This window comes from Trichechus manatus, unplaced genomic scaffold (assembly GCF_000243295.1).
Source record: "Trichechus manatus latirostris isolate Lorelei unplaced genomic scaffold, TriManLat1.0 scaffold00131, whole genome shotgun sequence".
Classification (NCBI taxonomy): domain Eukaryota; kingdom Metazoa; phylum Chordata; class Mammalia; order Sirenia; family Trichechidae; genus Trichechus; species Trichechus manatus.
This window is the reverse complement of record NW_004444067.1, coordinates 4,900,444-4,913,240: the sequence shown is the minus strand read 5'-3', so window position 1 is coordinate 4,913,240 and position 12,797 is coordinate 4,900,444. Positions and strand designations below refer to the sequence as shown.

The 12,797-nt window shown below is 55.2% G+C and overlaps 1 protein-coding gene across 1 annotated transcript; it reads right to left on the bottom strand.

Moving 5' to 3' along the window:
- Nucleotides 1–262: 262 nt before the first annotated feature.
- On the bottom strand, nucleotides 263–7,309 carry LOC101355805 (transmembrane protein 132C). Its single transcript, XM_012558013.1, has 4 exons — nucleotides 7,107–7,309; nucleotides 4,696–4,969; nucleotides 3,430–3,621; nucleotides 263–1,420 (listed from the first exon to the last, which is right to left on the bottom strand). Exons 1-4 carry the CDS (start codon nucleotides 7,268–7,270, stop codon nucleotides 263–265), a joined length of 1,788 nt encoding a protein of 595 aa, XP_012413467.1. The 5' UTR covers nucleotides 7,271–7,309.
- Between the last annotated feature and the right edge of the window lie 5,488 nt (nucleotides 7,310–12,797).

Below are 12,797 nucleotides of genomic sequence, written 5' to 3'. Positions count from 1 at the left end.
GCAGTTCAGCCCTCGGTCAGCCCACTTGAGTCTGTTCCGCCCGTCGACTTTCAAAAACCCACCGTCGTCCACCACTAAAAAACCCTCGATACAAAAACGTCCCTTCCCGGCTTCAAAACGGCCCACTGGTCTCCCAGCCCTGCCCGGCTCAGCCCATTCCCGCTCCTGCTGCTCCCCTGGCGCCCGGTTCTCAGGGTGAGATGGGCGGCGGGACAGGAGGACGGCGTCCAGGCGCCAGGCCCTCTGGCCAGGGGCTGGGGGCCTACGCCTTCTCCTTGAATTTCCCCGGGTAGTCTCTCGGGTCTTTGGCGTTGCCCGCGTCCTGGCACCCCCACTGGATGTCCTCGCCGTGGCTGCCCAGGATGGAGTTGACCGTGGGGCAGCCGTCGTCCGGGGGGATGGCGGTGAAGGTGGTGAACTGGACCCGCTTCCGCCGGGAGGTGGGCGAGTGCAGGGGCTCGGCCCGGCCCCCGGGGTCCGCGGCGCGCGGCGGCTGCCCCTGCGCCTGCTTCTGGGAGCCCCCGTCGAGGAGCAGGTTGCTCTCCTCGCGGCCCCCCAACCCGCCGTCCAGGATGGTGGTGCGCTCGTCCTGGGGCGGGGACAGGTCCCCCAGGCTCCCCAGGAGCTCCGCCTCGTTCCCCAGCCACACCCAGTCGTGGGAGTGCGTCATGGGGCCCTGGCCTTCCGGGGGCACCTGCTTGTGCCGGAACCTGAGGGCGAAGGTGGCACAGTTGATGAGGAAGACGAGGATGGCCAGGCAGAAGACCCCGAGCAGGGCGTACATGCCGATCTCCAGGTCGCTCAGCCCCCGAGGCGCAGGCCGCAGCCCGCTCTCCTGCAGCCCCGCGCCCGCCCGGGGCGCGTCCACCTGGGCCGGGAAGTTGGTGACGTCGATGGGGATGTTCTGCAGCTGCCCCTCCCCTGGCAGCCGCCCCCCGTCCAGCCGGCTGGTCCTCACCGCCTTGTTGTCCGGCAGCGACCGGGACGTGGCGGTGGCTTTCCGAAGGGCCCCCTCCTCGCGCCCCCCGGAGGAGCTGCCCGGGGTGTGCCCGTCCTGGCCCTTCTGCCGGCGGTCGCTGGCGTGGTTCTCGATCTCCTCGTCTTTGTCCTCCTGGCCGGGACTGGGCTCGGCCTGGCTCTGCCCAAACTTGACCCTGACGGTGCCGACGCCCATGGCCAGCACGCTCTTGCGCTTGAACTTCTGGCAGGCCTCTGCGATGGTCATGTCCACGCGGACCAGCGGCCCCTGGCCTTCGCCCTCAGCCACCACTACGGGCCACCTTGGGGAGAAGCCCGGGGAGACAGAAACGACGGCTTCGTCCAGGGAGGTGGCGGCCAGTGAGAAGTCGTCGGTGTCGTAAATGTCCAGGGGCGTCACCGAGCCGTCGCTAAACTGGAGCCACGTGCTGACCAAGGCTTCCTAGAGAGAAACAGTGAGAGGTCCGCCTGGGGCAGGCCTGCCCCCCCAGAACAGGGGGCAGGACCCCAGCTCCACACCCAGGGGCTGCCGAACCTAGGAGACAGCATTCAGGTAACAGATATCACCTTAATGTAAACAGAACAAATGTAGACGTCGGTAACAGCCCCAGCACAATCCTTACGGGAAAACAAAAACCCCTAAGTGCTCGGCTCCAATTGCCTTGCTTTACAAAGTCATCCTTGAACATGTTCACCAAAGTGTCTTCACAGAGAAGGACTTACTCCCCAGGACACGGCTAGAGGTTCAAGTCTACCCAGAGATGCCTCAGAAGAAAGGCCTGGTGATCTCCTTCTGAAAATTCAGCCACTGACAACCCTACAGAGCACAGTTCTACTCTGACACACATGGGCTGGCCTTGAGTCAGAGGTGACTCCAAGGCAGCTGATTGGTTTGGGGGTTTAGCTTTCCTTGGACCAAACGAGGCATATGGGGAAAAGCACATTGGGTTTAAAACGCTTCCACATTTTGCATTTAAAGTTGACAGTATCGAGCCCAAGGTGCAGCCTTTGACACGCCCAGGGCTGAGCTACAACACCGTTAACACAGCAGCCAGGCTCATCTTGGCCAACTGTTCACCTTGAATTATTTTTGCTTCACAAACTCTGGGCGGAGAAAGCACATAACATAAATTGAGCCCCCTGAATGGCAGACAGCGTGAACTAAAACCCTCTGGACACCCCGGGCTCACCAAAACCCACTCCACCAGCCCTGCCGCGCGCACGCTGGAGACACAGTTCTCCTTTAGCTCAGTACAGCAGCGTGAGAACGTGGCTGTCCCAGGAGACACCAAGCGTTCCCCCACAGACGACAAATTCTGAATGTCTCCAAAGAACACAGGCCAGGAAGGATGTAGAACGCTGCCCTTCCAAGAGTCCTGTCTGCAGAAGGGACGAGCAAAATCCATAAATCCCCGAGTCCGCCTTGAGGTCTCCCAATCACCACCAGCGACAGAGACAGATGGGCTGTCTGACGGGGGGAGTGGCAGCCCTGCCCCATGCCACGGAGGTGGTGATGCCAATCGTTCACCCTAATTTACGACCCTGCTCTCAGCACCTCGCAGCCCGCTGTCTCTCTCGTGCCCCTCTGTCCCCAGTTCCTTGCAAATCAGAACACAGTGCACCAATTCCCTGCCCCCAGGGAAGAGCAAGGAAGCCTGTGGGCTGGCCTTGGAGCTGCAGGCGTCCCAGGCCCCTCCAGTAGCCGCTCCGCACCCTCAGTCAGGTTGCGACTGCCCCCTTGGGGTCGGCAGTCTCCAGACTGGCCCTCCGCCCAAGATGTCCTCTTCCAACCCCCGGAACCTGGGTATATGGTGAGCTACCACCTCCGTGACGAGGCTATGTAATGCGGTACAGTGGACCTTAAGGCAGGGCGATGTTCCTGGATTATCCGTAGTCGTCCTCAGTAAACCAGTTGCCGTGGAGTCACCCCTGACTCATGGTGACCCCACGTGTGTCAGAGTAGGACTGTGCTCTGTAGGGTTTGCAGTGGCTGATTTTTCAGAAGTAGATCGCCAGGCCTTTCTCCCAAGGCACCTCTGGGTGCACTGGAACACCTAGGCTGTTGGCTGGCAGCTGAGGGCGGTAACGGTTCGCACCACCTGGGGACGGTGAGGAGGACTGGTTTATTCCAAGTGCAGTGGGAGCCGCTGGAGCATTTAAGCAGATGAAAGGCATGATCTGATTTAGATTTTTATAAGATCTCTGGCTGTTAAGAGGAGACTAGAGGGGAGGGGGAGGGGGCTGGACCCCGGCTGTCCGTGAGGCCCCCTGCCCGCCCCCTGTCACGTTGGCCTCTGTTGCCTTAAAGAGGAGCATCTTCGTCTGCAGTGATGACACAGCCCGTTCTAGAACATGGTTCGGCTAATCGGCCTGTTCCTCCCCGTTCCCCCTGCTCTGGTCCGGCTCCATCCCCACCCACTCCCTCTGGCCCTCGGGCACCCACGCCCCTACCTGTTTGGGGGCCCGCAGCTGCTCCTCGGCCGTGGCCACAGCTGTGACGGCCTTGCCGTTGCCGGCACTGGGGTGGAGGGTGACGGACAGCCCAGCGACCAGCTGGATGGCCAGGTCTGTAACTGCCACCTTGTCATCTAACACGGTCACTGTCTTCTCCGCCAGGATGGAATCTGACAGTGGGGACAGCACCTGTGGGTGGGCGGACACAGACAAGCATCACACCCGAGTCCAGGGGCCAGAACCTTCGCCAGCAATGCTTCCTGCATCCAAGACACGAGGCGAAGGGGTCACACACCCACCTCACCACACATCCTAGTCCATACCGAGCCTGGGTCAGAATCAGATAAAGTCACCCCTTCCCCAAGTGCTGGAAAACTGGAACAGCGATTAAATCCATGCAGTCTCTCAAAGGGAACAGCCCCCCAGCCCAGGTGAGACACCCTTGTACAGTGCACAGCCTGGCCTGTGGCCATCCTGCCAGACACGGAGAATCGCGCGCAGCCTGACCCTGTGCAGCCCAGGTCACGTTCCACGTGCTCTGCGGGGTTCACCGAGGACGGAAATAGGGAGTCCACCCTCACCCGCCACAGCACATCGTCTGCAGGAACTTGACCTGTGGCCTCGTCTCGTCGGCCAAGGCTGGGCGCGGGTGTGCAGGGAAGTGGGGGAGGGCCCCGCCCGTGTGCACCCCGGGTCGCTGTGTCGAGGCCAGCCCGGCACTGCAGAGGTGGGGTCTGCAGGGTGGGACTTGAGTGGTCGAGCCCCTCTCTGGCCCAAATATCCTCCAGTACCCAGTCGCCTTTCCTGGAATCCCACCAGAAATGTGGGATTTCTTTGAGCAAGAGATAGGTGTAGGCGTGTGAAGACTCTGTTGAGTGAATACAGGGCAGAACGAGACGGTGACCAAGAGAAAGTGGGGGGAAAGGCAGAAGGTGGCCTCACCGCTCCCTGGAGGAAGCCGTAGAGAGGAGACGGTTATTCTAGGAGGTGTGTGGGGGATTGGGTGAGGTGGGAATGGAGGATGCGGCAGCTGAGAGCGGGCTGTGGGGCTAGGGGCATATGGCCATCTCAGTTCTGCTGGAGGCAGAGTGCAGTGCAGAGCGCTGGTCCACCTGTGCTCCAAGTGCTCACCCTCCTGCCCCTGTGATACCACAGACAGCCATCACGGCAGGCAAGGGTCCCCCACACGATGACCCGCCCATCTCGTGAGCCCCTCTGCTGGTCAGTGCTCAGGGCTAGGGAGGCAGGAATCCCAGCTCCCACCTGGAGGGTCGTCATGCCAACCTCCCGGCCGACCAGGACCCTGCTGTCCTCGAGCGTGGCCACGCGGGGCTCCTCCAGCTTCATGAAGTCTGCCACCAGGTGGGTGATGTCGAGCTGCCAGGCGGGGTTCAGCAGGTGGCTCAGCTGGCCCCACGGGCTGGTGCCCTCGGCCACAAACTGGGTGAGGACCCGCACCGTGGCATGCTGGTACTGGAGGGCACAGCCCCGGCGCCGCCGCTCCTCCTCCTCCTCGTCCTCGCTGTCCCGAGTGGGCCTTATGGGAAAGCAGAGGGAGACCTCAGCTCCAGGGGTGGGACCACAATCCTCCGAGTGACATGCAGACAGGAGGGGCAGCCCACGGCAACCTCGGCAAGACCACATCCAAGGCAGGGGGTGCCCGTTCTATCACCAGGCAGCCAGAGGGTTAGCAGTCTCCTTGGGTACATTTATTGACAAACATTAGACTTAACAGCTAATATTTACTAAGCCTGCACTGTCCATTAGCCATTAGCCACGTGTGGCTCTTTATATTTTCATTTAAATGAATGACAATTCAACAAAATTGAAAATGCAGTCCGTCAGTCACACTAGCCGTTTGCATGGGCTCCATATTGGACAGGGTAGTTCTAGAACATTTCACCACAAAAGAAAGTTCTATTGGACAGCACGATATTACTTTCTTGAGATGTGCCAGGCCCGGCTGTCATCTCCCACATGTTAACTGTTTTAATTCCATAACACTGTGAGGCATAGCTAATTATTCTCATGTGTAAATGAGGAAAGTGAGGCACAGAAGGGTCGGGAAGCTTGCCCAAGCCCACAAGCTGGTAAGTGGTAGAGCCTGGATTTGAATCTAGCCAGTCCCCGTTCTGCCCTCCTCAGGGACATGGGACATCCATCATCCTGGCCACTCGGGACCACCAGTCCTCAGGACACGGAACACACCCATTGTCTCTCTCTCTGTTGTTGTTGAGAATATGTACAGCAAAACCTACACCTGTTCGGCAGTTTCTCCGTGTACAATCCAGGGACATTGATGACAGTCTGAGTTGTCCAACCATTCTCAGCCTCCTTTTCTGAGTTGTTCCTCCCCATGAACATCAGTTCACTGCTCCTAAGTTTCCTGACTATATCTTTCAACTTGCTGTTGTAACTTTGAGCCCATATAGATAGATCTTAAAAGAGCATATCACTCAAAACCAAAAACCCATTGCCATCGAGTCAATCTGACTCATACCAACCTTATACCACAGAATAGAACCGCCCCATAGGGTTTCCAAGGGATGGCTGGTGGATTCGAACTGCCGACCATTTGTTCACCGGGGCTCCATACTGCTCAAAGCAGATGTTTTTGCTAGTTAAGCTGAACTACTGTTTCACACCCATTCTCCCAGCCTCTCAGGGGTCCTGACGTTCTACACGGACTCTTGGCCATTCTCCCCCGAGCAGGCCAACCCTCCAAGGCCTCCCCATAGCAAATGGATGTGACACCCCCTTTTGCAATTACTCTTCTCGAGATGTACTCGAGTTTGTCCCTTAAAATGAAGCCCCTGGTGGTTTGGTGGGGGGGGCAGACTGCAGTCAGGAAACCGGCAACTCAGCTGGAGTCCCTCACTCAGCTAACACATGCTTCCTTGGGGGTCCATAGAGACGGGGGTCCTGAAAAGACAAAACCAGAGCTCCCACATGTGACAGTCCAGAGCCACACAGCATAAATAAGTTAGAGGGTCTGTTTGTTTGTTTTGCTTCTATTGTAAGTAAGTGTACTGTCAGCATACATGGGATTAAATTGTATTCCATAATGGGATCTGAAGAGAGCCTTCCAAGCTTGTATTCCTAAAGCACAGAAGGAAGAGGGCTTCGCCACTTCACTTGGAGAAAATACACCAAGCCTCAGATTCCTCGGGGGCTGAGGGGTTAGAAAACTTGTGACTTCCCTCGTGACATCCTGGGCCACTTTCAAGGGACAGTGTAATAGACGCCCAGCTGCAGCGTCCAAACAGCCAGCCACTGGTCACCCTTTGTGCCTGCCCAAGTTGCCCCGCAGCCTTGCTTTCCTCAGGGGCTTCCTGTTAGGATTTCGGGAAATGGCGGTCCTTGTGATCCTATTCGCACCTGCCACGCACCAGGTCCACGACTGGCTCCTTCAGCATTATGGTTGGCAAAGAAAGCCATTATTATCGTGGCACAAACGGTTAAACACTCAACTACTGACTGAAAGGTTGGAGGTTCAAGTCCACCCAGAGGCACCTTGGAAGAAAGGCCTGGCAATCTACTTCTGAAAAATCAGCCACTGAAAACCCTCTGGAGCACAATTCTGCTCTGATGCACGTGGGGTCTCCATGAGTCAGAGTCAGCTGGATGGCAAGTTCTTTGGCTTGGTTGTGGAGCCTTTCCCGGCCCGGGCTCACCTCTTACTGGCCATGATGGGGACCCTCCAGCCTTTAATCTGGCTCAGCTCGGTGTCAGAGACCTCAATCTGCAGGGGCAGCCGGGGCACCCACACGGTGATGTGCAGGGGGGCGCTCAGGTGCTGGTACGTGAAGTTCACCACCACGTCCGCCTTGCCTTTCATCTCCTTGCCATTGACAAAGACGTAGTCACAGCGCTCGGACACCTGCAAAGACAGACGGAGGGGGTGGAGGAGACGTTCACGGGGCCCAGGAGACCGGCTCGCTCCCCTCTGTCCTGTCCTTGGCAAAACACTGTGTTCACTGAGCTTCCTCCCCAAGCAGAGCCTGGGACAAGGGTTTGGTGCAGGCAGTTTACTTGACCGGCGACCCCAGGGAGCAGCGGTGAGGGAGACAGGGAACGGGGAACAGGCAATAGAAAGGCACACTCTTCTGATAAATTTTACTGCAGTAATATATTCTTTCCACATAAGAGTTGCTGTATTAACCGTTTGTAGGTGTACAATTCAGTGACATTAATTACATCCACATGTTGTGTGACCCTCACCACCATCCACTCCCAAGCCTTTTTCATCATCCCAAACAGAAACTTGTGGTGCAGTTTGGAGGTGGCTGCTGTGCATCAGGCTCAGTTTCTCTGGGGCCTCATGCGGAGCATCTAGAATTGTCCACCTGAAGATTAAAAGGTGGGTGTACTTATCTACCAGCTCCTATCTCCCACAGGGCAGGGGCTACCTCCTGGGGCGTTAACTCCCCTGCACTTCCAGGCTGCGACTGCACACGGGCCTGTGGCATCTGGGAAGGCTCAGACAGAAAGCAGAAAGAGACATGCAGGGGGACTCTGCAGTTACAAAGTGAGCCTGGACTTGCATGAAGCTGCCCACTGCAGCTGTGGCTGAGAGCTGAGGGGGCCCCAGGTGACATCTGCAAAACTAAACTCCTTGAAGGCAAGAAGTACATCTTATTCATTGTTGGTCTGTTGGATCCCAACACCAGCTGTTCATGAGTCAGGAGCTCAGCAAAACGTAGACTGGATGGATGGATGAATGGATGGATGGATGAGTGGATGGATGGATGAGTGGATGGATGGATGAGTGGATGGATGGATGGATGCATGGATGCATGCATGGACAGATTGATGATGGATGAATGGACGGATGGGTGAATAGATGTATGTATGGGTGAATGGGTGGATGGACAGATTGATGGATAGATTAATGGATGGATGGATGGATGGATGAGTGGAGGGACGGATGGATAGGTGGATGGATGAATAAATGCATGGATGGATAGAGGGATAGATTGATAATGGATGAATGGATGGATAGGCAGACTGATGGGTGGACGTATGAATGGATTCATGCATGAATGGATGGATGAGTAAATGGGTTATGGCTGGCTGGATGGATGAGTGAATGGGTGATGGATGGATGGATGGATGGAGGGAGGGATGAACAGTCTTCTCTTCATGGGGACACCTGCTTCAGGACAACCAAACAAGGACCTGGGGTGGGGAAAAATGAGGTAAGAGACTGAGATGAGATGGTGCCAAGAGCATCAGGAACACCATAAGCACCAAAAGGATCTCAGGTGCTGGTTCCTAACTGTTTTGGGCCACTGACTCCTTTGAGAATACACACAGAGCCCATTCTTGCTAGGCAAATGCACACACACACACACACACACACGCACACGCACACGCGCACACACACACAGTTTTGGGTAAAACTGCATCATTAATGAAGTCACTCGTGAACTGCTCACACAGCACTAAGTTATAACTGTCCATTTGCCTATCTGCCTCCCTCTAGACTGTGGACTCCTATAGAAGCAGGATCCGCTGGTAGGGGGGAGGGAGGGTTTAAAAACACCCGATGCTGAGCAATGAGCTCTTTGTGACATGACACCCTCTTTCCTTGGTTCAGGGCACTGTGGATGGCCACTGTGGGCCCAGTTTTCATCTTCAACCCACTTGTGTTGGAGGGCAGCTGGTGAGGGCTGGGCTGAGAGAATTTCTCCATCTGGCTGAGACACTGGTGCAGAGCAGCTGGGAGGGGACACACGGCTGGATCTTCTCGCTCATGGTCAAGATTGGTTTAAAAATGTTTACGTGTTGACTCAGGACAGAAACCAATTTCCGTCGCTGTCCCAGGCTTGTCATTAGGAGGTGAACACCGTGCAGGATCTGGGCAGGCGTTAGCCTAATAGCCCAGTGAGAGTTCTATCAGTCATCGCTTCTTTAATCAATGTTGTAATTCACAGGCCATTGACTGTCCTCATTTATTACCCTTCTGAGCTCTGGTGGGAGGGAGCCGGGCCGCTCCAGAATACATACATAATTAAGAGGAGCCCCAAGACTATGAAGTTGCCGTGCATGGAACAGTCATTGTCACTGCTGTTCCCGACGGCGTCACAAACATCTGGGGGATGCTCGTGCATTAGCCATCTCCTGAGTGACCAGCAGTGGAAGCCGCAGGATCACAGCGAGCTGCCTGCCTGCAAAAAGGAACCCAAGCCCACGAGGATCTTGTAAGTCCCTGGTGCTCGTTTCTGGGAATCTCTTGCATCTTGCGTTGAGGGTGGGCTGCCCACTGAGGACATTTCCCACTGGTCTCTGCTCACTCTTTTGTGAAAAAATGGCAGCTGAAGGCACTGCAGCCACCAAGCCAGTGACTGACGGGTCGTGGAGAATGTCAATTCATTGACGTGGATTATGTTCATCATGTTGCGCAACCATTCTCACTGTCCTTTTCCAGATTATTCCACCACCATTAAAAGTAGCTCAGTGCCCCCTAAACAATGACTGCCATCCCTGGTAACCACTGATAAACTTTGGTCTCAATGCATTTGCTTATTGTGTATAAGTAGGAGCGTATAATATTTGTCCTTCTGTGACTGTTTTCACAATCCATCCGTGTCATAGCGTGCATCAGAACCATTCTCTTTATGGCTTTTTTTTTTTAAATTTCTCTTTATGGCTGAGTACTGTTCTACTGTGTGTACGTACCACATTGTGTTTATCCATTTATCTGCTGATAGACACGTCAGCTGTTTTCACCTTTTGGATCTTGTGAACAGCGCTGCAGTGAACACTGGCATGCAGATTTCTGTTTGCATTCCTGCCTTCACTTCTTCTGAGTACACACCTAGGACTGGGATTTCTCGGTCATAAGGTAGTTCTACGTTCCACTTTTTGAGGAACCACCACACCGTTTTCCACAGCAGCTGCACCATTTTGCATTCCCACCAGCAGTGGATGAAGGTTCCAGTTTTTCCACAAGCCTTGGCAACTTCCTGTTGGTATCACCGGCCCCCTAGGGGAGAGGCTGGGGGCCACTTTCCAAGGGAAAGCAAAGGCATCGTCTCCAAATTGTTGGAGAACGTGACCGGGTCAAAGGGACACCTGCAACAGATCTGAATGGCTGGCACCTGACTAAACTCACCTGGGTGTGGACTCTTCACACTATGGAAAGGCTAACTGTTAATGACTGTTTTGGACTGGTAAAGTGATTGGGAAGAGGACGTTATCCTCCAAATATGAAAGAACCGTGGCTAGAAAGGCCGGGGGGTGCCCTGCGGCACGATTGATTACTTTTATGTGGCCTTTCTAGCCATAGTCTTGTGGCTCCCCGCCAGGTGACTGGTCGGGACTGTGTGATAGGGTGATTGTGGCCCACCAGGGGGACTACATACCACCAAGAAACAAGAGTGCATCCTTTGGACCTGGGGTCTCTATGCTGAGAAGCTCTTAGACCAGGGGAAGATTGATGACAAGGACCTTCCCCCAGAGCTGACAGAGAGAGAAAGCCTTCCCCTGGAGCTGGCACCCTGAATTTGGACTTCCAGCCTCCTAGACTGTGAGAGAATAAATTTCTCTGTTAAAGCCATCCACTTGTGGTATTTCTGTTGTAGCAGCACTAGATAACTAAGACAGAATTTGGTCACACAAAAGACATCCAACCATCGATGTCTCATGGGACTCCGTGTCTGAATCCTCCTCTAGCCAGTAGGCTTCTCAGTCTTGAGCTAGCATCAGAGCCATCATGGTGGGGGGTGGGGAGGCTTGTTAATACAGATTCCCGGGCCCTGCCCCAGAGTTTCTGATTCAGTAGGTCTGCAGGGGGGCCTGAGAATTTGCATTTCTACGAAGTCCCAGGTGCTGCTGATTCTGCTGGTCCTGGGCCCACACTTTGAGTCCAGCTCCTTGAACTAATGCAGCTGCCCCTTCCTCTATGTTCGCATGACATCTTATGCTTGTCGTTGTTAGGTGCCGTCAAATCGATTCCGACTCATAGCGACCCCACGGGACAGAGCAGAACTGCCCCAGCGGTGTGGTGGTTAAGAGCTGGGCGACTAAACAAAAGGTCCACTGTTGGAATCCCCCAGCTGCACTCGGGAAACCCTGTGGGGCAGTTCTGCTCTGTCCTGTAGGGTTGCTGTGAGTCGGAATCAACTCAGTGGCAACAGGTCTGGTTTTTCTTTCTTTTTTTTTTGGTAATCTTTATGGAAGCAGATCATCAGGTCTTTCTTCCACGGAGCTGCTGGGTGAGTTCAAACCACCGACCTTTTGGTTAGCAGCCGAGCACTTAACCGTTGTGCCGCCAGGACTCGGTGGCACTTAAATCGGCCTGTAGTTATTCTAATTCTTCTTTAGGGTGTTTTAAACCCCACCTTTGTGCTAAGGACTCTCAAAATCCTGTCTGCAGGCGTCTAGCTGCCCACTCATCACCTCCACGTGGGTCTGTAGTTAACATCTCAAACGACAGGTGTTCAAATACCACCTCCTGACACAATGTTCTAGCCACTTAGGGAGCCGGAAATGGCTGGAGGTGGACGTTCAGTTCAGACACAGAAGAATTAAATTTTACATCTCTCGCACTTTCGAGTTTGTGTACCTGCTCCGGTAACATAAAACATCAACAACCCCTTGTTTTACGTTTTCAGAGTGCTTCCTCCCCGTTCTCAACCTCAGTCCCTTCTGAGCTACAGGCAGCGTGAATGAATGAATAAATGAATGAATCAGACGTTGTAAACCGTGGCCCTGGGTCACATGTGGCCTGCAGTATTTCAAAAATACCAAGTTAGTTGCCAACACCGAAAAACAATTGCATTCATCTTTGTTACTGGCCTGTGCCCTGGAAGCATTGGAGTTTTCTGCCCTGGTGGCGGGCTGGAGGGGTGGGGGTGCTGGGAGGGCCGTCACCTGCAGCTGACCTTACAGGCATTGAAAGCCGGCCCCCAAGGTGCCCCCAGCCCTCAGCAGGCTGCCTCCCTCTGGTCTGCTACCTGCTCTGCCGTCCCCACCCCACAGCCCAGGGGTTGTGAGTGCCAGGAGTTAGTATTATTGCACAGTGGTCGCAACCCGCCAGCCTGAGCTTCCATCCACAGGGCTAGGCTGCGGGCTGGCTGGGGAGCGTGGCCCTGGGGACCACCCCGCTGATTTTATCTCCATGCGAACAGCGAAGAACAGCGGTTCTCAGTGGGGAATCAAAGGGCCAGAACCGGTGGCAGCTCCTCCAGGGTGGAGCGTTACCAAGGCAACACGCAGGGCCTCGGAGGGGAAGAGCTGCTCAGGTATCTGGGTCACTGAGCACTCCTCACACGCGGGGACACTCGGCCGGCTGCTCATACATCGCCTCTGATGCCCACCCACCACATGGCACACGTGCACGCACATACACAGACACACAC

What these genes read in the sequence shown, in the direction of transcription:
- LOC101355805 (XM_012558013.1), bottom strand. Translation starts at nt 7,270, where the DNA reads ATGAAAGGCAAGGCGGACGTGGTGGTGAACTTCACGTACCAGCACCTG. An exon ending in CCCATCATGGCCAGTAAGAG is followed by an intron (nt 4,970 to 7,106) that starts GTGAGCCCGGGC and finishes CTTTCCCATAAG; the next exon opens with GCCCACTCGGGACAGCGAGG. An exon ending in TTGGCATGACGACCCTCCAG is followed by an intron (nt 3,622 to 4,695) that starts GTGGGAGCTGGG and finishes GCCCACCCACAG; the next exon opens with GTGCTGTCCCCACTGTCAGA.